This window comes from Gallinula chloropus (genome assembly GCF_964237585.1).
Source record: "Gallinula chloropus genome assembly, chromosome: 23".
NCBI lineage: Eukaryota > Metazoa > Chordata > Aves > Gruiformes > Rallidae > Gallinula > Gallinula chloropus.
The window spans coordinates 6,468,343-6,494,710 of NC_140108.1; the positions used below are offsets into that span (position 1 = coordinate 6,468,343).

Below are 26,368 nucleotides of genomic sequence, written 5' to 3' on the forward strand. Positions count from 1 at the left end.
TCTTTTCCCCCATTTCTTTATCTAAATTTAGACGCGGGAGTTTGTGCCAAAAGCAGCTCCAGCCCTGCCAGGTGCCGGCCCTGCCCGAGCCAGGGCCCGGTGAAGGGTCTCTACACAGCTCCGGGCCCAGGCCCGCTGCGAGGGTTCCCCTCGGGAGCTGGAAACAACGGGGCCTGCAGCGAGGGGGAGAACTGGGAGTGAAATGGAACGGGTGTTCTTGAGGAAGGAGAGCTGCTCCAGAAGGATGGAAACAAACCGTGGGCAGAAGAAGAGGCAGCCCCAAGATAACGGGCTCTCTGTCAGCAGGGGCTGTCCCACCAAAACACCCCCTTGTCTGGGGAAAAGGGAAGATCCCTCCAGTGACACTGCAGTACCCTCCCTGCGGATGCTGGGGCACCGAGTACAGCCCTTTGGTGGGGCTTCACCTGCTTCTCCCAGTAAACCACACGCTGCAAATCCCATCTCCCTGCACCCAAGGCAAACACGGCAAGTGGAGCGGGAATTAAAGCCCTGGGCTTTGCAGCCAGTTCGTTACCTGAGAGCCAGAAGCTGGAGAGCACTGCTTTAGGCTTTCCCTCTCTCTGGGTGGGCTGATAAACAACACAGTTTTGCTGAACGCCCTCGAGTCTCTGATGGGAATAGTTCCCGGGTCAGACTTGTTCAGCAGCTCTCCCCTAGAAAGCAAATGAACACCCATTGATGCTCTGCCCCATCCGCACACATGGGTGGGATCATAGAACTTGACGTGGTGGTTTGACGGTCATGCCCTGCTTTTTCCAGGAAGGTAAGAGAGGCAAAACCTCTCCAAAATGCAAGACTGACCCTGCCTCAAAGTGCATAGCTGTTTTCCTGGTTAAAACCCAAAAGCTCCCATTGTTTAGCTTAATTGTTTTCTGAGGGATTGTTTTCTGAGAGCAAAGGACAGGGAGAGGAGGAAGAACAAGGCAGTCATTTGGCACATCAAGCCCTTCAAGTCCTTCAGAACTCCTGTACTTGACCACTTGCTGATTTTCTCTATAGAAGTCCCTCCCTTCCTGTCAACATCTGCAGAATCAGTCCAACCAGATACATTATGTACCAAAAGTTTCTTCCTTAAAGTGCCTAATGAGCAACTTGTGCAAAACAGCTACAAATCATGGTGAGGGGCACGATCACTGCACAATCATGTACCTCTGCTGCCAGTAAATGGGATAATTTTGAGGGATATCAAGGCAACCATGGATACCTAAAGGGAGGCAGCTAAGTCCTGTGGTGTTAGGACTTGAAATATCTTCAAATGCCTAAGAAATGCTTCCAAAGCTAATTAACCAACGTGGGTAGCTCATACTATTGTAGCAACAGTGTGTTTGTAACTTCAATTTAACTGTTAATTTACAAGCAGGAGCAGACTGTGCCCTGGTAAAGTTAATGGAAACTTTGTGGTCACTTCAGATACCACCATAGCTTCATCACCTTACTGATAATTAAACTACAAAAGGGTCTACTAATGAAGCCTAAACCTGGAGGAAAACTGCCCAGGAAATTCTAACCAGTAACAAGTTTACCTACCTTCCATGAAACTGACTGTGGCAGTTGAAGAAGTGGAATAAAAAGTGAAAAAATCTTTTCATTTTTCTTTCACAAGCAGCAAAAGGTTGGGTATTTTTAAATTCAGATATCCATTTGGAAAAACAAACCTACTTCAAATCCTCCTCTCTGTTAATAGGCTCATTCCACACGTGGGGACATCAATGGGATTGCTCACAGAGCAGCACCTAAAAATGTAAATTCTTTACAGGGTTAAGGAATGTTAAAAGTTCTACTAGAAAGAGGAAGGAAACAGCAGTAAATTACACTAATTCAGAAATTCTGTTGGCTCCCAATACAGCTTAACAAGTTAAGACTAGTTCTGTCAGGGTTGGTAGCACAGCTTAAAGAACAAGAGGAAAAATCCAGCAGAATTCCTGATTTTCCATCAGATTTAGGTGGAAAAAAAACAAACTTGTTTGCTTTCTCTTGCTTTCTCTCTTACCAAGTCCCAAGGTCCTCAAGAGGCTCTGAGTCCTCTCCCCTGGTTCTCAAAAGGTATTAGCAGTCTACACATTTGATTAACATTTTAAAAACTAATTTAAGGAAATCTCAGGAATAATTTCAAAGTAGCAGCACAAGCGTCCTAGTTCTCAAAAATAGAAACAGCATTGTGTGACAGCTCTGACTCCTATAAAGAGACTAAAAGCTTTTGCTGCTCATCATCTCCATTAAAAAAAAAGCCAAGCCAGTTTTTAGTTACTAAACTGTTTCCTATTTTAGCCTGGGGTAATGTGATATGTTATTTTCAGTAAGACATAATAGAAATCAGTTATTTTTGCAGTTGTGTCTCATAATGAGGTATACACACACTCTACCCTCTTTGTACTATGCTCCTCCATCACACTGATGTCAAACATGACCTCAAGTGCCAGTTACCAGCCAGGTTCTAATGAGAACAAATGTGAAGATGTGAATCCAGTTACCAACCCATTAGGATCTCTGCAACAAAATACCAGCCTGAAAACTTCAGCTTAGGAAAGAAAGCTCGACTCACTGCTAGGCTGCTTCTTACTGCTTTGTGTGATCCTTCCAAGTGCAAACACCACCTCCACTGTCTATGGTCCTTGAAGCCAAAGATGTCCATGAACACTTGCTTACGCTCAAGAACTCAACACCTGCTCACACCATGAGAAGCTCATTGTTCAGTGCAGCAGCAGGGAGGGCTGAAGCTGGGCTCAAATGCTGTAGTGTTTGTCTCAGCTGCCAAAGCAAATGACACTAATGAATAGGAGAGCATGGTATGGCCAAAGCAAAACACAAATCTACCCATTTCACTTCTAAAGTATTTTATCCCCCACCCCCAGTAATTAGTCCTGTACTTCAATCACTGCTGCAATACAAGGGTGAGAGACTACTAAAATTAAAAACATGCTCTAGTATGTATGAAAGGACTAATCTCAAGTATGCAGGATGTTTGGTTTCTAACTGAAAGGCAAGAACTGTATCATGGCTGCTGCTGAAGAATACCCCTTTGAAGGGGAAGGCAGGTAACCTATCTATATGAAACATGAGAACTGGTCAACAGGCTGCCCTGAGCAGGTGAATCCTTATTTCCTTCTGTAAGAAATCAAGTTGTGACATCAAGAAACTACGTACACAGGCTGTGGATTTTTTTGGTACTAATTGCAGTGATGTGTCCATGACAGAATGTAGGATCTCCTTCCAGTCAGAAGCACCAGTCTACAAGGTCATCAAATTGAGAGGGACATATTCCCAAGTATCACTGTGAAGCAGACTCTACAACTGAATTTACAGTGTCTGGGACCCATCTTACCCACTCTTCCACTCTCCAGACCCCTAGCTTTGAAGTACAGGAAAAAGGTAACACAAAAAAGCCCTGTAGTGGTAAGAGGTCGAGGTCAGCTACACGACCAGGTTCCTCTATCTCATGGCATTTCTGTGGGGCAGCCAGGCCACAATCACCAACTGTCCTCACGCTCTCTGTCCTTCACAAAAGCAAGGTCTAAAGGCCAAGTCTCAACAGAGCAGTTTACACACGTTAGCATAAGCCTGTACCACAAACACATGGGTACAACAATACTGCCTAAGTGGCTTATCTAAGAGATTCTGGTGTGTGTGTTTCATAGCGTCCCAACAGAGAAACATACCACAAGATTGTCCCACTTCAACACTCCAGGATGTTCCTGCAGCAAAATGAATGATGCACCTTGAATGAAACTCAAAGTTATCTGGGCATCAGGCTATTACAGTGCTAAAAAGTGACAGGACAGTTTTAAAGTTCCAAAGCAGTTTTTCTCTTTTAATACAGTTTTAATGAGCATCGGTCCAAGAGATCACTTGATAGCATGAGGTACATTCCCTGACCACACATGGCTGTGCTTAAGGAAAAGGACAAACATATACTTAAATTAAATAGTGTAATTTAATTTAGTAGCAGTTTAATTATCATTAAGTTAAAAAAAGTTATAATTAACTATTAACGTTAATGACTCGAGACCTTTCAGAAAACATGAATCCAAAAGGAAATATCCAGCAGGTGGTTACAGACTTGCAGCTTTCCCACCAGCACTGCCACCTGCATCAGTCTCTTAAAGGACTATTTGTTCAATGAAGAAGTTGGTCTACAGTCTGTGACCGGAGTCTTGGCTCTGCTACTTTGCGTGGTCTTCTAACAGATAGACAATCAGCTCATAGGTGGACAACACAATGGCTGTGTTTGGTATCTGCCGGATGAGCTGGGCAAAGAGTCCTCTGTAGAAGGCAGGATAGCCTTCCTCCCGTGCTACCAGACGTGCTGTCTGCACAAACGTCTTGTATTTGGTGCCTTCTTCTCGCAGCCGGGTCCGTATGACCTCTGCAGGGAAGCAAAGCAGAGCCCAGCGTTAACAGGACGTTAACCTCCCCATGGAGAGCCATGCCATGGCCAGAAATGCATGTGTGAAACCCAGGGACACAAAAACCTTCCTGTGCCAACTGCCTGCCAGTACCCTCAGCCACTGAATCCTGTACACACTGCCCTTCAGGCTAGAGGCAAAGTTAAAGAGGAGCTGCTCCCTTTCATGTGGAATAAATGGATTATTCGCTCGTTCAAGCTGCTACAGAGCTAAATGCTTCACTGACACTCATACAGTCAATATTGCTCTTTCCATAGAGCCACAGTAACATTCACATCTATCCAAAGACAGTAACACTGCTCACCCTCTAAGTATTGCCCACTACTTGTTCACAGAATCCCAGAGACAGTGGGGGCTCAGCTAGATGAGGCTACTGGCAGCAACATCAGGCATTCAGCTTCTTCTCTGGCATTTTTCAAGTTGGAAGTTCCAATCACCAACCACGTGGCTATCTAGGAATAGTGGGCCCAGCACTGAAAATGCCAATGCATATGCACATGCCACAGTAAGGTGCATTTGGCCATTCTAATAACTTCACAGCCCTGAACCCCATCACTCCCCTTGGATCAGAGGTAGCAGCTGTTCTACTGCAGTCAGAAAGGGGAAAGTTCACGTACCGTGTGGATAAGCAATGCAAGAGGCACAGCCCTTGGAAACAGCAGCAGCAAACATCAGTCCAAAGAAGTTTGTTGAGTTCCTTTCGGTCCCATTAGGAGGAGAAGGGGGCAGCTGGACTTCCTTTAAGTGTTTTTTTAAACTTTCATAAATAGCAAAGCAGATAATGGTCTCAGAAATCCCAGCATAGGAGGCGGTCAGGCCCCTGTAGAAGCCGCGGATGCCTTCTGTCTGGTACACGTATCTAGCACACTGCAGAGCATTCATTGGTTTGGAACCCCTGACTCTAAAAAACAGAGCAAGCAGAGAGCAGATCGTGAGCCCAGAAAAAAAGAATCAACATTAAAAAACAACCATGGCTTTCAATAGTTTTTGTAACACCAGAACTGGTTTTCTCCCAAGTTTTACCCCAGAAGTCCCTAGGAAAGCCTCACAGAGCAGGGTTACCATGCAAGGAGTGCATGCTTGGCTTTGCTAACCCACCAATACACACTCATAATAGTTCTCAGAGCTCAAGTTCTATCCAGTCTATCACAGCTTGCACCAATGCTTTAAGAGACAATAAGCACTGAAGAGACAGTGCTGTGTGTTGAAGGAGTAACCCCATTTAAAGCTGTCTTCAGCAGGCTGAATGACAGAGGTCTGCTGCATGCTGCTGCTCTTCATTTTAAGGGGCAGCACTCAGTTCAAAGGTGCCACTCTGTGAAGTGCAGGAATTAAGTCTTATAAATTATTTCTAAGTTGTGGTGCCTTAAAAGATCCTTATTTGACCTAACACATCCTCACAGGGAGAAACTTCCATTCTGAGCAGTCACGTTATTAGAGTCCCTCCAGTGACTGTGAATCACCACACAGATTACTGTCACACTCCCCGTCTTCAGGAGGTATGGTTACCAGTAATGCAAAGCTGAAGGAAGCACATTAAACCACTGCAACAGATTCTCAGTGCCTCCAGATCATTCCAGGACACTAATGTGACTTCATTATAATTTAAAGCCAGCAGCAGTCCTGTTTACAGCTATTTAGCTGTGTGTCAGTCACCTTGGCTTGGTGCACTGAGACTCACATCTGTGTGATTCAGGATCAGTGCAAGTGATGATGCCAAACACGACACAGACTGCAACCTCATGCTCAGCCTCCCACGTGAGCTCTTCCAACCTTCCCATTGCCTCTATTCCTGCTGTATCAAAGCATTTCAGTCTTTGATATATTCACCTTTAACACCAACCCATGAAGCACAGGAATCTCTGAGAAAACTAATGCTATGCTCAACTTGAAATTTAGAGTGAAACCAGAAACTGAACCTCACTCAGCACTCAGGGCAACTTCCACATCCTGCATCAAACTGAAACATGCCACACAGAACCTTAACCTTCACTCTGACCAGGCACAAGCCTGGTGGCTTGAGAGCTGGGACTGAGAGTCAGGGAAACAACTGGGCAAGGTCTATCCAAGTACAAAGAGCCAGGAACAAAATCATGGAAGTTCAGTTTCCCAGAGGCTCCCCTGGCCACTCAGTGGCATCCAACCTCCATCAATCTGTTACTTACTTCCTTTCCAGTTGCATTCTGGTTTTCACCATCCATATAGGATTCATCAGGGAATTTGTGATAAAGGCTGAAAGAAAGAAAACCATAATTACAGCTAAAATCCAGGCTGGTGCAGCACCACAGCAAACATGAACTTTATACACTGTGCAGCAAGACAGTTCTAGTCTCCAGCTCTACCTGGAGCTCTCAAAAACCATGCAGGTCCAACCTCTCTCATGCTTGAGAACCACCTCACATCAAGCTTCAGGAGTCACCAACCAATGGCCTTGGAAATTTTTAAAAGATTCCTCCTTTCTGCACCTATTTTAACATATACTTCGTGTTTCTAAAGGCTGCTGTATCCAAGATCCCTCACTGGCTGGGTTTTAGAATAACAGATAAAGGAAACCTGTGTGGAACACACACATGTAAGAGTCTCTTGTTTTCCCCAGGGCTCTAGGTGGTGCCACTGAGCCATCTCATTAACAGAACCCAGCAAGCATTAAGGGGTCAGATTGGGAAATACTCGTCTTAATTACCACCCTGGTGACTGATGCCTGAACTTGTGGAGCTCTTCTGCAGTATTTTGCCTTCAAGAATTTTCCCCATCCTGGTATGAAAATTACAACATCCTAAAACAACTTCAGTAAACCATATCAGAAGTGTCTACTCATTTTCTTTCTTATATTTAGAGACTTTACCATAACACTGCAGTTGAGAAGTTAATCTCAAGTTTGCAAACAACAATCTAGAAGTGTTTCAAGGTACTGGACAGAAAAACAGTCCCTCTGTAGACATGGTAAGTTAGGAACTAGCAAAGTCCTGGTTTTTGGTATATACAACCCCACACCAAGTGTGCACTTTCAGAATGTGCCACATACTGGCCTCTGTACTCATTAATATACCACAATTAGCCAGAGCTGTCAGCCAAGACCAGTCTAGGTCCTGTACAGACAGGCTGAAAGCCCAGTCCCCACCTTATTATGATTCATTCTATTTTCTATATGTCTCCTACTGGGAAGAGATAAAAAAGTCTTGTAGCAACAAGAGCCTGGAATAACTACATTAAAGAATACCAATAGATATATTGCCTGCTGTTGGAGAGGGGCTGGTCACAGCTGTGTTGCTGCAGATGACAGGGAAGATGAATTATGAACACTTACCTGCAGACCCTGCAGAGCAGACGTGCACGATGTTGCTGTTGGGCACAAAAATGCCATTGAACCGCTCTTTAGCCTTGGAGTAACATGCAAAATAGACAGCTCTGGGGGGGGGGAAATTAAGGAGAGCAATGTAACACACTTATCATCAAGCTAAACACATGACTATTCTTCTTCCCACTCCTGAAAAAACCCTCTCTCTCCAGAGAGGCCTCTACATGACTGTTTCCATCCACAAGCATGCAGGCTTCTTTTTTTCCCCTGTTTCCTTCCTTATATTACAGTCTCACTATCTGACTTGATTCCCACAGGGCAAAACTAGTTCACCTTCACACTAAGCCTGTGATGGGAAGCAACACTGTCTTGCAGACAAAGCAGGTTAGATCAGATGCCTGCACCAGCTCTGGCATTAAATTTACTCTGTAAACTTGGGAACATCACTTTCCCACCCACAGCCTGTGTTTTCCATAAGTCTGGTCAGAACTGTAACTGCACTGGCAACACTTCACACTTTAACCACTCAACCCTGGAATGAAAGAGTTTTAGACACCTCAAATCCCTATATAAAGCACAGGAAGCTCAGCTGATCTGCCACAGTCAACAGGAGGAGTAAGAAGCTGCCTGAAGCAACCTCATTGAAGGGAACTGATAGGAAAAAGTGGGTCTTGGTGCTACAATAAGAGAATTTCCACAAAGTACTTTCAGACTGGAATAATATGGATGATTAGGAAGGAACACAAAAGACAGAATGAATGAGTTGTGTGAAAAAGCAGGCAGTTATGGATTCAGATCCCTGCTGCAAGGATTGCCTGTGCAGAAATAGGAATCCCTGCTTCCAAGGGGAACATCCTACCTACTGGGCAAGAGGCCAGAGTGGGAGTACACCACTCTTCAAGTTCTTTTTTACCTGTTTGAATTTCAGGCAGAGAACATCTGCCAATTTCCTGACTGCTAACAAGTTTTAACATTTGCTAAGCACAAAGGTCTTGAGCCCTGCCAAGAACTGGACAATCAGAGGTACATGTGGAAACCATTCAGGTGCCTGTAAGACTTCCAAATACAAACTTCATAGCTACTTTGGTTGCTGCTGTTTAAGAATTAAAAAAATATGGAAAAAAGAGGGACACACCTATCCCTTCAGGGTTATGTGGCAGCAGTGAAGTCTTTTCCCCTCAACTGCAGTTTTTCATTGGAGAAGAATTGAGGCAATCAAGGACCAGAGAGGTACTCCTCTCCCCTGGCATCTAGCTCCCACTCAGTGTTTGGCAAGCACTTTATGTATTCACAGGGAAGTGGTGGATCACTATTAACCCTACAAATTTTTCTGCACTACTCTTGTTTTCTCAAGCACGTGGCAAGTGGCTCTTGCAATGATGTGGAATTTGAGTGCCTGATTTAAGCTGCACCTTCTGGTGTTACTTCTACAAGTCTGTCTTATGTTTGTGCATTTCTTGGTGCATACACCATGCAGTATACATGCACACATCTCAGTCTGCCTGACCCATGCTTCTGAACCATACACCCAGTGCAACATTTGAGTTCCTACCTTAAATGTCTTCTAGCAATAGTTTAACTATTTACCTTGATGGTGCAACTCCAACCAAGTTTGGACCCAGCCCTCGGAACAGCGACTTTGGTCCTTCTTTTTCCAGGATTGACCTTAAAATAAAAACAAACAGAGGGGGGGAGAGGGGGAGAAGAGAGGTGTGGGAGTTACAAGTTATGCTTGTTGTTCTGCCAGTCAAAAGAACTGCCCAAAAGCACTGAGCATTAATGGTGAAGCCATTGGCTTTTAAGCTCCATACCTGAAGAGGAGCAGAATTGTACACTAGTGAATAAAAGCCACTGCACCATAAACTTCAGCACACTACAGGCAAATGTATGTCCTGTGGCACAAGGCTGTAATTTCCATTCTTGGAAAGCTGTCAGGAATTGAATTGAGAGTTTCATGGAGAATCCAGTGATAGCTGACTGATGAACAAAGAGTATTTGGGGGATTCTCTGTATCTCAGCGATTCATGAGTTTGTTTCCTGTATAGAGACATGAAAACCAGAACTCCTTTCCCCTTTCATAATTACAAGGTCATGTTTTTTCTCCAGAGTGAAAGCTGTGTGGAGCATACTGCAAGCTATGTGTCCCCAGGTAGCTCAGGGATATTTGGTTTAGAGGGCATTCAAAAGAGTTCACACCGTCTTTCCCAAGTAAACTGTAAACACAGAGGTCCTACTGCAAATCCCTGTCCAGACCTGACAGGAAGGGCATCAAATGATACTTTCCTGCAGTTGTCACAGCCCAGGTTTCTAAAGCTATTCCAACCCATCTCCCCTCACACCTCAGAAGGTACAGCGAGCCAGGACTTCTCTGAAGAAGATAAGCTGTTTGGACAGCTTCCCCAGCCCCTGCCAGGCTCTGTACTATACCTCACTGAAATCCCTCATGAAAAAAGACTTACCTTACAAATTCCTTGCAGTACCAACAGCAAACATCTTTACAGGGACTAAACCAGCCAAGTATTTACCAGTGAAAGTCAGGTACAGTCCAGTAATCACTGGGATTTCAGTGCACAGCCTGCTAGACTGCAGTCCTAACTGATCTCACCCTGGGAAAAGCGTGCAGTAAAGCCCAGGTAACACCAGGCTCCAGGAGTAGCTCACATGCACCTCTCAGAACTGCCAGTTTTCCAGAATTTACTTTCTAGCTCATTAGCACTGCTGAGAACGTCCCTCACCCATTCCAAAACCAACCTCATTAGAAGATACAGGAGCTTCTGAAACACTTTTTTTTTCCCAGCAGCAGAGTTAAACTTTCTGTATAAACTTCAGGGCTGAGTGTCTCCAAGGAGACAGATCCACTGACTACTTGTTCTTTGTCACTTAACAGTCACGACTGCAGATTCCAGCTGGGGTGACTCATCAGAATCTTAAACGGATTAGACAAAAACAGCCTGTCCTCCTGAAGTGCTTTCTATTCAGCTGCAGGCTTAACCTGCCTTCCCCAGTACCTACTTTGCTTCTATTTGCAGCAGTTAAGGGGATTTCATGCTCAACACCTTTAACTCTTCCACAGCAAGTTCACATGTTGGGCTCTAAGGGTTGCTTCTTTAGCCATAGGATTTTCCCAGACCAGAGGCTCAAGTGACACCTGGTCTGGCACTGCACACACAGCCAGGATTGAGAAAGGGCTGGAAGAATAAAAGCAAGAGATCCAACTTCACTTCTTTCTTCACACATCTGTATTTTATCAGAAAGATCAGTGTCAAGAGCACAATCTGCTCTTCTCAGATGCTGCCTGCAAAGCAGCAACAGCATAAATATTTTGCTCTCACTTCTCAATGCTCTGAACACACACAGCTGAGAAATTCCTCAAGTGAAATGAAATCAAGGATTATAGTCAGCAAAATTCAATGAGACTAATCTATTAAAAAGTTAACCTCTTTTTAAACTATTTCCTCTCTTCTTGAAGAAAAAAGGGAAAAAAAAAGGATAAAAATGATAAAGAAAAAAATTTAAAACAAAAGAAGATAAAACAAAAAGAAGAAAACCCCAGAAAAAGAAGCCAAGTGCAGGATTTAAGAGCCCTGTGCCTTTAAGTTTTCTCTTCATTTAGTTACAGCTGCCTAAAGTCCAATGCTGCAAGGTGAGAAGATAGCAAGGGAAAGGAGATTAAAATCAAAGGCAACTGGCACTACCTTACTTTTTCAGTCACGAATTGCTCTCAACTCACCTCTGAATAGACAGAGAAATGTTTGGCAGGGAAAGAAGCGCTGTTTACAATACAGAAACCCAAGTCCCAGAATGACTCTAGCCAGATAGTCCTGCAGAGAATTTGAATTAGCACTGTGCTGTTATATAACCGTGCAGTGTCTCCCCAGGCAGCCTGCCAGGCCTGCTGGCCTTACATAAAATCATTCAACTTGCTCTGCTAGATGTTATTTTCTTTGGCATTTCTGCCACCTGATCTAAACAGGACCTTCTCTGCATCACCCTGGGATGCCCAATGATCCAAACAAACCCAAGCCATTCGTGTGAGGTCTGAACCACAAGTTCATGGTGTTTGATATGAAAAACAGTAGCAGAGATTTGGGCTTCAGAGTTGCTGGTAAAACTGTAGAGCAGTTTTAAGTTAAGTGTTTTCTCATTTCTTCTCATTTATGAATACACATCTGGAAAGGGAACAGCTGGAGCATCAACTGCTGCAGTCTGAACAACACAGAAGGCTGTTAACAGAGATCCTAAGTAATACAGTTTAGATGGCATTGATGCATTGTAATAATTGACAAAGACAACATCTAAGAGCAGAGGAGAGCTCATTAAGTCACCTATAGCTCAGCAAAAGATAAAAGCTCCCAAGACTCCAATTAAACATTGTATTTTAGTGAGACTGCTTTTGCAAGAGTCCTTCCATCACTCCCTAAGTTTCAGTTCTAGATCATCAACACAAGAGCACAGACAAGCCTAACTTAAAATGCCTGGCAACACAGAATTCTGGGGTCACCTGTGTCAAGGACACGCTCAAAGCAAGGGACAGCTTCAAAGATAGATCAGGGACTGACACACATCACTAGGTGAGGACAATTAGAAACCTTCTTACAATGCTGGTCCACTAAGGGGAAGGGATGGCTACAGGCTCTCATTTTTGTAGGATGCTCCAAGAGAAGAGTTAAAACTTCCTCTATCAAACAGGTGACTAGCAGGGGCAGCAACACTACCAAGCATCTCTACTGGCTACTCAAAGCAAACTGGGAATGGCTCCAGGAACAAGAAATGGCTTCTGCAGTCCCTCAGTCGTTTGCCAAGGATCAGCCCCAACTGGGGAAGGTTCACCAGTTTAATGCTCAAAGGAGACAGTAAACATGATTACTCCAAGTAAGAGACAAACATGACACTTCTCAGCACTGAAAAAAAAGTCCTTTCCTCCCAAGTATTAGTTCCCATAAGCTAAGGCACATCAAGAGCTGACAGTATGTCCTGCATATTGATCCCTAGGAAGCCATAACAACCAAAAAGTGAGGAGAATTTAAAAATAACACCTTCAGAGACTTATTCAACTCAATTTGCTTTGGAAACTTTGTAAGTGCTGGAAGCAAATTTCTCTGGGAGTTCAAAGGAATGCTCAGGAGCCCTGAATATGTGTGTGCTTTTACAGGAACAACTTATCTTCCTACTGCTGAAGGCAGAAGCCCAAGTGACATGACATCCTTCCAATGCAACTTGGGAGCAAAATCTGCATTCTGTGTTTGCACAGAGGAATTCAAACTCAGATCCCCTGAGTGACAGGAGGAGAGGTACTCACTTGAGAACACTCAAGAGTCCAGGTGATACAGACGTTGGCCTGACCATTCCTTCACCGCTGATGGTCCCCAGCTGGACTTGTGGGTAGTAGACAGCCCGGAAGGCTAGCTTGGAGGATTGCAGCCTGGTCTTGATTACCTCTAAGGGACAGGTAAAGATGGCACCAACTGTTCCTCCACATCTGTAAAATACAATTTAAACAGAAGACAAGAGTCAGGAAAACATAACTGTGTGGGTGTGTCAAAGCACAGCACGGTGCAGAACTACAACCTGAAGCCTTGGCTCCAGTTGCTCTGCATCATGGACAAGTGATCAGGAGCAGGGCAGTTCTGCCATTCGGCTAGGGAGACTGGTCCCAAGCCCTAGGGGAGCAGAGGGAAGGTGGAGAAACTGCTATAACGATCATTTGTAGTGATGAGATCAGTAAACACCAAGATGATACCCAGTGCTGAGCAAAACTCCCTGCCTGACCATCTGCTGGTCCCATGTTCCACAAGGACTTGGCATTCTGCCTGTAAAAACTTCAGAGGCACCCATGTTTCAGAGGTTATTGCCCTAAAACAGACATACTCTTGGAAGGACAGTTCTTATGGGAAAGCAGGAAGCTGGCAGATGAGAACAAGTCCCTGGGGATTAGGACAACATAGACTGGAAACACAGCAATGTAATTCTGCAGAATCTCAGTATTGAGGAGTAAATCAGCTGTCTACAGAAGCAGCAAAGACCAGAACTACACTAAGTAAGGCCCTCTTAAAAACAATGTATACCAACTTTTCGGGGAGGGAGAGGGGAAGAGGAGCTGTAAGGATGAGGGGGAGGGTGGGAAAAGAGAGTAAGAGGACAGAAAGGCCACTAGAGAACAGAATTCCCATCCTCTGGTAACAAATGTAAACCACTACACACCCACAGGAGTGTGTATATACACACGTATAGGCACACATATATAAAGAAGAAATTATATGCCTATTATAGGATCATTCATCATCTTCATGTAGTCAGACTGGGCCTTGGAACAAGCACACCAGGATGCACAAGCCCTAAATTTAATTTTAATCAGAGATCTGGAAAGTGACTGGTCAAACCAATTCTCTCCCTGCTGCTGTTCCTCTTTGGTAATGGAACGTCCTGTCAAACTTCACTATTAAACCCATCCCTGGGGGTGTCCAAGGCCAGGTTGGCTGGGGCCCTGGGCAACCTTGTGTAGCTCCAGGCCTGGAGGTTGGTGTCCCTGCCTGTGGCAGGGGGTTGGAGCTCTGTGATCCCTGGGGTCCCTCCCAACCCAGGCCAGTCTGGGATTCTATGATTTCAGGGTTATGATTATTTTTCCCCCAAGGGTGTTTACACACCAGTGAACCCACTGACCGGGTGATACTTCCTTTGTTTACACACGTGTCAAAGCACGTGATCCCTTCACATCCCACTGTGTGCCATTTTCCTCAGAAAACACAGTGAGTCAACAGCTTAACTCCCTTTGATGTTCATGTGAAATTATAATTTCTGGAGTTTTCCAAAAAAACAAGCTAGCCCATCCTTTGCCTGCCTGTACCAAGCCCTCTGCTTGCTGGAGTCATGAGGAGTTTGTGTGCAGTAATCTGGGAACACAGAAGGACTTCACCACCAGTGTGTATTTTCTAAAGCTCCATGGATACATGAATGATTTCACTAGAATCTTCTTAAACCCACAGAAAACGGTTAATTAAAGAACAGCAGAAGAGTCCAAGCTGCAGATACACACCAGTTCATAAGCACTTTCTCCAGTACAGCTTATTCTGCTTGCTGAAACTGGATGTTTTAAATCAAACAGTGACACCTTTGCAAGAACCCAGCAGCCCCTGTGCTTGCACTGACAGCCTGCCCACCCTGGCTGTACAACCATAAAAATGAAGGTTCCTGCAAGGTTCAGAAGGATGCCTTGGAGCACATGGCTGGGGAATACCACTTCCTCACTAGTGTTCATGTTCTGCAAGGCTCTGTTCAAGCCCATGAGCCCAAACACTATGCTTTTCACATAGAAACTCATCCAACAGAAGAAACTGTTTCCACTGAGACTGGCAATGTGAATGAACAGCATACTTCAGGGAGTTTCTCCTTTAAGGTCTTGCTTCTTCCTCTTCCCTGCTGAAAGGGGGAAAAAAACCCCTCAACTAGAGACAACCCAAAGCAACCTAAACTAGGGCCAATCCAAAGCTCTAAGAAAGAGCTTTGCTTCATCCCTTTTAAACCATTTATGCTTTGACAGCTGAATAAAGTCACAGAGTTGTTCACAGAACGAGGTACACCGCAGCTGAAGTTGTGTCATTTGGCTGAAAGATGTGGGTTCAGAGAGACCTGATCAGGCCCCTGGTTATTCAGTGAGCTGAGCCAGGGCTTGGACACGAGCCTTCTGTTGTGTCAATACTGCTCTGGAGGACATTGTTCCAGTTTATTCTTCTCTGTTTTGTCAGATGCATCTCACATCGCTCACATTTCTCTGAAATTAGATCTTGGAGGAGGAACAAGAGGTCAGGAATGGCCTCTGCAGCAAAACATTCCCTGTTCCCACAGCCTACACTTCACTTGAAGCAGGAAATGCCTTGAGGGTCCTTCTTGCTGATCCCCACTGCCACCTTTCCTACTATGTATAGCCAACATATATTTTTATCCTGGAGAAGAGGAGGGACAGGTGATGGGACAAGGGGCAATGGGCTCAAGCTTGCCCCAGGGCAGGGTCAGCTCAGATGTGGGGGAAAAGTTCTTCCCTGAAAGGGCTGTTGGGCACTGGCACAGGCTGCCCAGGGAGGGGGTTGAGTCACCAACCCTGGGTTGTTTAAAAGATGGGCAGACAAGGTGCTGAGGGATAAGGTTTAGTAGAGGTCAGGTATGGCTGGATAAGATGATCTCAAAGGTCTTTCCCAGCCTCGTGATTCTGTGAACAGACACAGGTATGTGTAACAAACACTTGACTAATAAACACAAGACTGTAAGGCTATGGGAACCTGAAGAGAACTTGATTGCCTTAATTCCCAACTCATTTATCTACCAGTGCTCCCCTACCACATACCCCATCAGCAGCCTTCGTTTATTGCACATTTCTGACCACTAAAACAACAATTTCATGATTCACAGACTCAGCACACTCAAACTCCATCTGCCATCTCTGAACCACCAGCCCCCCAGCCCTGAGCAACACCTCAGCACACACCTTCAGCCTCCCTGGCGTGTTCCCTCCTCCATCAGCTGTCGTCTCACCCTCCAAGCCCACTCCTCACCTCCCATCCTTTCAGTTAGATAACCCAGTTAGTTCAGGCAGCCTTCTGGAAAGGGGTGTGTAATCCCCTGACACTCAACACAATGAGTTAATATCTGCATCACCAGCTTCACCAGCTCAGAGTTTATGTTGTCAGTGTGACATTTAAGAAGAAAGCATCATGTAACAGAGCGATTCTCCGGGTGTCAACGGGGCGCATCCATTCTGTCCCGAATATAAATACCCAGCAGACAGTTCAACTAAGGACTTTGATGTATCATTGGGCAGCTTTTTCAGAGGAGCTGATCTTCCTCCACACGGGAATTGCGTGTATCAGGCCCTGGTGTTTCTTTATGCCCTGGAAAGAGGGCTGGAAAAATAACACCCTGTGAATAAAAGAAACACTTTGTATTCCTGGGGTGTTCCAAATGCCTTCATCTGGGAAGAAAGGATAAACAACCAGCCTTCCTCAGCGGCATTAGCAACCACAAAGCCTGAAACAATCAGACTGTGAGTACACAGCCAGATAAATGGCGTTTGGGAAAATCTTGATTGAGGTAAAAACCTCCAAATCCTCAGACTCGGGGATATATTTTTTGTTGCTTCAGTGCAGAACTACAGCTCAGAGCTGCTAATGTGTTTACTGCACCAGCCTCTTACAAAAATCCCCAAACAATGTCTAAATCTGTCCTTAGTAAAAAGACAGAAACCTCCCCAGAAGCAAAACTCTATGGTAGAGCATCTCCAGCAGGTCCCAGGGCAAGCACAGAACAAGAGGTTCCCAGCTACACTCTGCACGTGGGGGGGACAAAATCTCTTCAATGTGAGACACCCAACAAACAATTCATCAGCTTTGGCTTGTCACTCACTGCCAGAAAAACAGTGCTGGAACTTCAGGCTCTGAATGCCTCCTCTAGTTACCAGATGAGCCAGGCACATACAGCCATCAGAGCAGTAGAACAGAGCTCTCTGCTTTGTGATGTCCAGAAAAAGGAACGAAGGAAACTCTTGGTCTGAGAACATGAAAAACACTTTGTGTTTATGGAGATGCATAACATACTACACAGAGCTGCAGACAAATTATTTACCTCCATAAAAAGACAGCACTGTTTAAAACACATGCCAAGGATGTCAATCTCAAAACCCAATTCCAATTTTCCTCTTGCTGCCAGCTTTCTATCTTTGCAAAGGCCCTGCTCTGGGTACCAATCACTTGCATTTGAAACAAACTCTCAGCACCCACTTGCACAATTGATACAGATGACAAGAATCTTAATTAAGAGTAGGGCTTACTTCATCTGTCCTAGATTTAATCACTGTGCAATATGCTTAATACAAATATAACCACAGTGCTGAACATCAAAGGAAGTTCTGCAAAACAAACAAACAAAAAGCATCCAGATCTTTAATGATCTTTTAGTAGTGTCCCTGGCTTTACCAAGCTCATGGGCCAAGATGATGAGCTGCTTGGTTAGAGGAATGGGGTTAGGGGTTGGACTCGATCTCTGGAGGTCCTTTCCAACCCCTACAATCCTGTGAATTGTAACTTACAACCCAGCCTGACACATTTTGCTGTGTGAGCATTTGAAATTACTCCTTCCCCACCCCAAAGGGCAGCAGCTACTCCCAACACTTAGCAGCGAATTTTTGACAGACAGGGGTCAAGAGAAACACTTGGAAGAGAAGTATCAGTGCAAATGGTCTGGTAATTATACTTAACCAGCCACTTTAAGAACCAGGTTGACAAGTATGGTCAATTCAGGCCTGATGGACAGCACCACATACGGCTTGAAAGGTCAAAATACACCGTGGGAAATCATTCAGTACTACTGATGGGATCCCTCAGATGGATTCAGAAGCCTGTAGCACTCCCCAGGCACAGCTGCAAGGCTCTGAACCCAGCAGGACAGCCTGGGATACAGCTAAACCAGGATACACTAAGAGGCCAGAGTGTATCTGCGTTGCTGGTTGGTGACACAGGATTGTGCTGGTGAAGGCAGATTAGGAACCCCCAAAGTATATTCCCAGCAAGTGTGACAAGTGTTAAATGAGGCTGTACTTGCAATGGGAATTTCATTCTGTTTTTCTAGAACATACCCTGGCACAACATGCACAGCACAAACAGCAAAGCAGGTTCTGCCTCTGATGTTTTGCTACTGCATGGTCAAGACTAAACAAAACAAGCTGCAGATTCCCAGATTCCATAGGAAACTGAGTGCCAAAGCAACCCAGGCTGCTCCCAATGCCCCAATTTTCAGGTATTATCAGGCATGGCTATTCCTGCAAGCACTCAGTGCGTTCCTTGAGCTGACACACTGCTAGAGGAATGCACAGGAGAACCCAAACTAGGTAGAGGGCTGAACCATGGGCAATCTCAGCATCAGCTCGAGCTGTCCTGCACCACACACTGTGCAGGTGCAGACTGCTGCTCTCCCTTTCACAGTGGTTTGCCAGCATGAGCACATCACTTCCTAATTAACCTCTGTGGGAACAGCATACCCATTCCTTTCCTCCCCAAATTACTAATGTGGGGAGTAACTTTTCATTACTTCTGTGACCTGTACTAGATACTCAGGCAAACCCAACGAATCCAGCGCTCTCAACAAGGCTCCCAGCAACCCAGCACATCAAACACCTGCAACTGAGCCAATCAACCTGTGCCCACGGAGACAGATGTCACTGTGCCCTCAATCCAAAGCAGCCTGATGTCACCAGCCTTATCAAGGTACACTTCCAACACAGTCACACTGCTTAAGCAAGCTTTGGTAGCTAAGGCTGCTTTTCAGAGCTGTAGGAGTAGGGCAGGTGTGGACTCCAGCCTCAATACCAAGGCAGGAAAAACATCACAAATGTGGTTTGATTCAGTCACCCCAGCTTGATCCAACCTGCTGAACACACATCACATGGGGCCTATCTGAAACCAAGTTTCTTCCCAGCTCTTGCTCTTTGCCAGTTCTATGGAAGGCACCACAGCCTCTACTGACCACTTCTTAGGAAATCCCTGCAGTAAACAGCATTACTCAAGCTGGAAACACAACGTGGAGCCACCTCTGCTGCAGCCTAGTTTTTCCCAAACAAAAATAAGCAACAACTGCCCCAACTTCAGCAAGAACCAGACCTGTAAACACGCTTACAGCTGTTGTGCAACTCAGGCATCGCTCTCCTTGCTGCTTCTGAAACCATCTCTGGCCTCAGAGTCATGTTCCCACCAAAATGTCAAGACCCTTTGGGTTGCTGTCACCCAGGCAAGCTCTAAGAGGAACTCACAGAAGCCAGAGGAAGCCAGTGAGGCTGTCTGCCTCTAAGAAGTCAGCTAATAGGAAGCCATCCCTTTCACCAGCTTTACCTGCAAAAAAGTATTTTACAGTTGACCAAAGGTTATAAGTTGTGTAAGACTGTAAAGTACTCTGAACTTCCAACACTTTCTTCTGCTGGAGGGATAATTTTATCCTTGCTCTGCAAGCAGCTCTGTGGCCCAGTACAACCCTTTTATCATCACAGGGCTCTGTGGAAGAAAGTGCAAAGGTATGTGAAGGACTGTGAAAAGACCTCAGAGACTATCACTGCAGCACTAACACACTAAAGATTCCTTTAATGATGTAACAGAGGTAGCAAAATATTACCACAGCTGAGCTCCTTTGATCAGATTTTATTGAGCAGGCAACCTTTACCACTACTAAAACCCAAAACACGCAAGGGAGACATGGCACAGAGCCTTGTATCTAACAGGACTTGGGTTTCTAGCTTGCCTCTCAGCTGGCTGGTCCAGCAACCCCCCCAAATATGACCTGTTTCCTACTACACTTCTAATATGTGGAGAAAAGGGGTTTAATAGCTTGGGCAACAGATGGAAACTGACGTTCAGTTCCTTGTTCTGCCCTGAGAAGTCAGCATTTGTCACTGGGAAAGCAGAGATAATAGCATCAGTAGGTGTGTACACACAGGACATGGCAGTGCAGGGCTTCCATCAGGGACCCTCTCTGAAATACACTGTTTGGAAGGAGGGTGGGGGGTGGACCAAACGCTTCAGCAATGCCTGGGACATGAGAGGACTCAATCTGCTGTCTCATTTTCCTTTCTGTAACATCACAGCACAGCAAGTGATGGTGCATTTTTCTGTGTCGCTGTAAATAAGCGGAACAAGAATCATGTCCAGTGATGAACACTTCAAGGCCTGTACACCCTAAAAGACCATCGAACAGGCTGCCCAGGGGGTGTGGAGTCTCCTTCCCTGGAGATATTCCAGACCCATCTAGGACACTGACCTGTGCAACCTGTCCTAGGCACCCTGCTTTGGCAGGGGGTTGGACCCGATGGGCTCTGGAGGTCCCTCCCAACCCCTGTGATTCTGTGATCTCTTTGTGCTGCACCTTCCCCACTGCTTTAGAAATAGATCATTGTTGTTATACCAGGGTGGTAGGGGGAATATGGTTCCATCCTTCTTTGTCATGGTCTCTCAAAACCAGCTCAGACCTGGTGACTTCCTAGCCATGCTGGCTGCTAGGATCCTTAGAGAAGGCAGAAGGTACATTAAACAAGTCAGGAAGATACTGATCACCCACTACTAGACTAAAACACTAATGAGTTTAAAATTCCCATTTATTTATGATCTGATGAGTTATGTGAGGACACCCAGAGCCCTGGACAGGCAGTGTGACTACCCAAACAGGCTGCACGTGGACACGCAGGTCCGGTTCCTGTCACAGGCTCCAGGCACTGCTCTAATGTGAGCAGGGGAGGCAGGGGTAAGGAGAGGACTTGGAACAACACAGACTATCCAGGCCAGCAGAAGGGCAGTGTCTCTGAACAACAGCTTTGTTGGGTTTAATATTACATTAAATGAACTTACCGCTCCGGGGACATGTCAGAGGAGGCTGAAGCCTCCTGTTTAACAACAGAAGACACAATAGTCTACTATTAAACAGATCTAAACTGACAAGGGATTTCATGTTGGCTTCCTAACCTTTGTCAGCTCACAAGCACCAAAGACCCTTCTACTACCTACACAGTTTAAACCAGTTAAAGAGAGATTGAAATAGATTTCTAATCCACACAGAAACGCATACAACAGCACCTACTCATGAATATTTACTTTTAATTCACACTACACAATTGTCTTCCCGAATTATTACTGCAGGAAGTTAATTACCAAGGCCTGGCATGCCAGGCCCCTGACTCAGAAGCACCAGGACGGTCTCTTAACACCCTTCCCCGCTCCCTAACACTCCTCCCCACTCCCACACACTCCCCCATCCCTTTTCCCTTTCTGGAGCGCTTGCTTTTCAGTTTAATTATACCCACCAGGCAGTTACACAGCCTCAACTATTAACTGTCACCTACACAGAGGTTACTAAAGCCTTGTGCAGACTCATTCCTCTACAAGACGGGGCTGCAGTCCATGACAAAGCATAAGGTGTGCTGTCCAGACGATGCTTCTTGGATGACAGCCCCCAGTTCCTGCTTGATTCAGCAGGAGACACGGACGAGGGCAGGATTTAAGGCGTTTCACAGAGCCGGGGGCCACGGCTGCATAAGATGCTGGAATTATATATAGCCAAATGCCACAGCAGCCCAGCTAACCCTGCCCAGCGCTGACCTCAAGTCGCACCCGTGATCCTTTCCGACCCTGGCCGCTTGGCTTGCTACGGGTGAGCTTTCTAATCCTGGAAAGGCACCACTTGCCGTGCCGCCTTCGGAGGAGAACCTGCCGGGGAGCAGCAGCTCCCGGGGCGGCGGGGGAAGAGAACGGGCTGCGAGCGGGCCCCGCCGCCCGGCTCCCCGCAGCCGGCAGCCCGAGGGAGCGCCGGGCAGCGCTGGGGAGAGGAGAGGAGGAGAGGGGAGAGGAGGGGAGGGGGGGCCGCCGCCAGCCCAGCCGCCCCTCACCCGGCGCAGCGGCCGCGTCCCTCTCTGCGGGGCCTCCCGCGGCAACGGCCCCTCCGCCGCGGCCGTGCGGCCGTGTTCCCGCGCCCCCGGCCCGGCCCGGCCCGGCCCGGCCCTCCGCCGCGGCGGCGGCCGCACTCACCCCCCAGCGAAGAGGTGCAGCAGCGTGTTCTCCTGCGGGCCGCCCGCCATGGTGCCGCTGCCGGCTGAGGATCCGGCTCCGCCGGCGGCAGCTGGGAGCGGAGGCCCGACCCCGGCGCACACGTGACGCCGGCAGGCGGCGCGTAACGCGTCAGAGGGCCGCGCATGACGCCGCAGCCCCGCCCACGGGAGGGCGAGGGGAGGGGGAGCGCGGCGCTGCGGCTTGAGGCGGGAGGCGGGGGGGGTCAGCAGGGCGGGAAGCGGCCGGACGCGCCGCTGCCGGGACGGGGACTGCGGCCTCCTCCAGGAAAAAAATGGCTTAGGGCTTAAACCCAAGAGATAAAGCAACACCCGGGGCCACGCTGGGGTCCGTGCCGCTTGGGTGTGCCTGTCCTGGGCCTCCTGGAGCTGTTTCTGTCTTGAGGTGAAGGTGACGCTCCCAGGATGCTGTAGAGAACAGCTGCCCCTCAGTGATCTTGCCGGTGGCTGAGGAGAGATGATTTGCTGAAGCAGAAACCAGGCTAGTGGGCAAGGGTGATGGGATCCCTTGTCCACCCAATCTGCTGAATCTAAGGAATGAACACGGCATTAAGTGCAAATCTGAGGCTGAGCTACAGCTCTGAGCACCTGGTCCCCAGGCATCCCGGGCTTCCAAGTCCTCATCCAGATTCTGTAAAGTTACCCTTTGTAATGTCCTCGAATATATACCAGAGGTCCAGGCAGCAACATGGACTTGCTGGTTGTAAATATATTAAGGATGCTGGGCCAGTCAAAGGGTGAGATAAAGGAAGAGTTTTCTCTCCAGCACAATCCCAATGGATCATGCAAATGAATGTAAGAAGAAAGAAGTCTGGAGAGGAGATGGCTCAGAAGAGAGCTGGTAACCACTGCTGGTTTATCAGCATGCAGATGACCCTATTAGCAAATCTCTCCTGTTTGCTTGAGGTATTGATTCAATCACCATGTGATCTCCCGTGACCCCCCGTGTTGACAGAGCCTCTCACCAGCCAAAAAACCCACTGACCTTATTGCAATGGGAAAAAACCACCCAGGTATGTGTAAGCATTGAGCAAACACCTCTGTGGCACCAGAGAACACCGACACAACCAGGACTGGCTGCAAGGACCGGCTCCTTTGCTGAGACTCCCAGCTCAGCACAACACTGCGAACACACAAGGATCCGCAGGCCCACACAGTGAAAACTGCACCAAATATCCCCATTTACACCCAGGTATCAAGCAAATGCACAAAGGCAGCACTGCCAGCCTGTTGTGCTCACGCAGTCAGAGCCCTGTTACACAGACATACAGTCTGATGGGGCTTGGTTAAGTGTTCTCCAACATGCCCAAACAAGAAAGCCCCCGACACCCATCAAAGCCAGTCTGGAGCCCCAGTCTCGTGCTCTTCCCACACATGGGTGCAGCACTTGAAGAAGATGACACAGCGATTGTTATAATCACATGTAACTCCCCAGCCAATCTTTGTGCATTACCTTGGAATATTTTTTGTGTAAATGTAACAAAAGTGATGGCTTTGGGTGGGCTTGATTTGTGGAAAGCCACCGAGCACCCAACGACGCTGCTTTTTGGACAACACTATGGTGAGGGCTGTTGGGGAGGGAAGCAGCTGAGCCTCCTGGGCACACAGACAGAGGGAAAAAATCCGTGTAAGCAACCTCCAGAGTATGCATGTGGGATGGGTGGCTTTTCCCTCTTACTCTCTTGCTGTCCCTTTGCTCTTTCCCTGCCCTCCCGCTGTGCGTGTTGGGGAATCTCTGCAGCTGTCGGTCACGGGGCAGTGGGCATTTCAGTACAGCAAAGGGCTGGGCAGGAGCCGCAGCAGCTGCCAGACAGGAGGGAAGCGCCAGGGCCCATGTCTTGGGCAGCAGCCCACGCAGAGGGGGTGTGCGGGAGGCGTAGGCTCAAGACAGCCACTCATGGCACAGCTTCCCAGAAAACCCTCTGGAGAAGGGTTTCTAGCAGGGCTGCTGTGTGATCTGAGCCCCGGGGAAGGGTGTGTGGGGAGCTGTGGTGTGCAGCCACACGCAGCGGGTCACTGGCTGGCATGGCAGGGCTATGGGTGCAGGAGTTCGTGTTACACTCCTCAGCCTCAGAGCTGCTGGGCCTGACTTACAGTGCCTCTGTTTCCACGTGGGTGAGGCTGAGGAAGGACGGATGAAGGTCAGCCAACTTTATACTGTTTATAGCGTTGGTCTCATGTACGTTCTGCAGCCTGTGGCTGCATATGAAAGCAAAGATGGGCAGTGCTAGAAAAGAGCCATAAGGGCACACTGCAGCCCGTATTTCTATTTCTATTTCTATTTCTATTTCTATTTCTATTTCTATTTCTATTTCTATTTCTATAGGACCTATCACTGTATTGATGAACATTCTCTGGAACCACTCTGACAGACTCCCTGCCGGTCCCCCTGTATGAGATTTACCAAGCCTAGGATGACTTCTTTAAATACTCTCCCAGAAGCATCTTCATTCCCTTCACGCCCCTGGGTACTGCTGGAGAGATCTGCAGCAGCCACAACTGGTACTCAAGCTCTAATAATTAACGTGGAAGCAATTTAGGAGATGTCTGACTGTGGGCAGCAGCAGCCATGGAGCTGACTCCTCAGCATCACGTCTACAGCCCTGCCCAGCAATTCAACTGTTTGCAGATTGCAGTTAAATTTAGCGTGCTGCAGCAGCTCACATAGCTTTCTTAGGCAATTACCAAGACTGTCTACCTATGAACACTTCCTGCTTAGTTCTTTATTTGCTGTAGGATATGAAACAACATACCCCAAATTTATTCCCAGTAAGAATGTTTAGGAACAAGTTGCAAGTTACCAAGAGTTATATAGTGTGGGTAAAGTAGCTGCAGGCTATTTATGGGTGACACAGCCTCTAAAGATGCTAATTAAAGGTGAGGACTGTGCTGTAACGTAACACCATACTGGCCTGAATCAGTATTTTGATTAAAACTGTACCTTTTTGCCTGATGTACACTGAAGGCGCTTCTGAGGGTGGAGATGTGTCTGCAGAGCCCTCCAGTGGAAGCACCATGCAGGAGCACAAGAAGCTGTGGTCTTCACCCGGCCACCCGTCTCAGCTTCCTAAAACGACACACGTGGAGGTGAGAAAAGTGCTCTTCCATCACAAATCCCAGGCTGGCAGAGCCTTTGCTAGCTAGCCCAGGCAGGTGATGAGCAGCTTATGGTTCTCCCTTTGGCTAGGTGACCCATTATCCTGGTGAAAGTTCCCCTTCTCCTGATCTGCCGTGGCCAGCAGTGTGATAGAAGCAGTAAAAGACCCCATCTAATCGTCTTCTCAAGCTCATTCCCGAGGCTGTTACACACGGTTCCAGCTGCTCCAGGCTGAGGGGGAGAAGCCTTTTTGCCCGGGGACCACTGTCACCACCAGAAGAGCGGCAGGTTCCTGGCTCCAGACATTTATCCCACCTGCTGCTGCACTGGTTCGACATCTCTTCCTGGAGCACAGACCAGCCCAGTTTATGCAGGTGGGCCAGAGGATGTTGTGTGCACTCACTGGAACAGCGTGTAAGCTATATGCACATCATTCCTTATCCTTCGCTGGTTCTCTACCTTCCATTCCCCAGCAGAGAGCACTGTAAGAGCAGTGTTAGAAACCCAGCACCTTAGAGCAGCGCAGACTCGGGCACAGAGGGTTTGATCACCGACAGATCCTGTGCATGGTGTCTCCTTGTCTGTATGTGGCTGTACCTCTGGCTATATGTGCCTGTCATCGCCCCCGGCCACTCTGAAGGGACTCTGTCTTGTGCCTCCTGCCATGGAACACATCTCCAGAAGGAGATCAGGTCTAAAGAAGGCTGGGGGTGCACATGAAGCTGTGAGGGGACACAACCAGGACCACTGACCCAGCTGACCACATGACACCATATGGATACCATATGATGTCACGCTCAGTATAGGACAGGGAGGTGGCCTGGGAGGCAGTTTGGCTCATGAACTAGCTGAGCCTTGGTTTCAGGTGGTGAGAAATGGGTTTTGTTTTGTATAGTCTATCATCATCATTATTTTTGCTTTATATACTCTATTATCATCACCACCACCAGCAGCAGCATCTTCCT

The 26,368-nt window shown here is 47.1% G+C and overlaps 1 protein-coding gene across 1 annotated transcript; it reads right to left on the reverse strand.

Annotated features, from left to right (window-relative positions):
* Positions 1-3,806: 3,806 nt before the first annotated feature.
* SLC25A33 (solute carrier family 25 member 33) lies at positions 3,807-22,373 on the reverse strand. The gene is made up of 7 exons (XM_084274721.1): positions 22,269-22,373; positions 13,022-13,201; positions 9,310-9,387; positions 7,732-7,832; positions 6,590-6,656; positions 5,042-5,325; positions 3,807-4,384 (listed from the first exon to the last, which is right to left on the reverse strand). The coding sequence occupies exons 1-7, from the start codon at positions 22,316-22,318 to the stop codon at positions 4,182-4,184; spliced, it is 963 nt and encodes a 320-aa protein (XP_084130847.1). The 5' UTR covers positions 22,319-22,373; the 3' UTR covers positions 3,807-4,181.
* Between the last annotated feature and the right edge of the window lie 3,995 nt (positions 22,374-26,368).

Coding starts and splice junctions, on each gene's coding strand:
- SLC25A33 (XM_084274721.1), bottom strand. CDS start 22,318: ATGGCGGGCGGCCCGCAGGAGAACACGCTGCTGCACCTCTTCGCTGGG. Junction 6,657..7,731: donor CTGCTCTGCAGGGTCTGCAG/GTAAGTGTTCAT, acceptor TCTTTCTTTCAG/CCTTTATCACAAATTCCCTG. Junction 4,385..5,041: donor TTGCATTGCTTATCCACACG/GTACGTGAACTT, acceptor GCTTCCCTGCAG/AGGTCATACGGACCCGGCTG.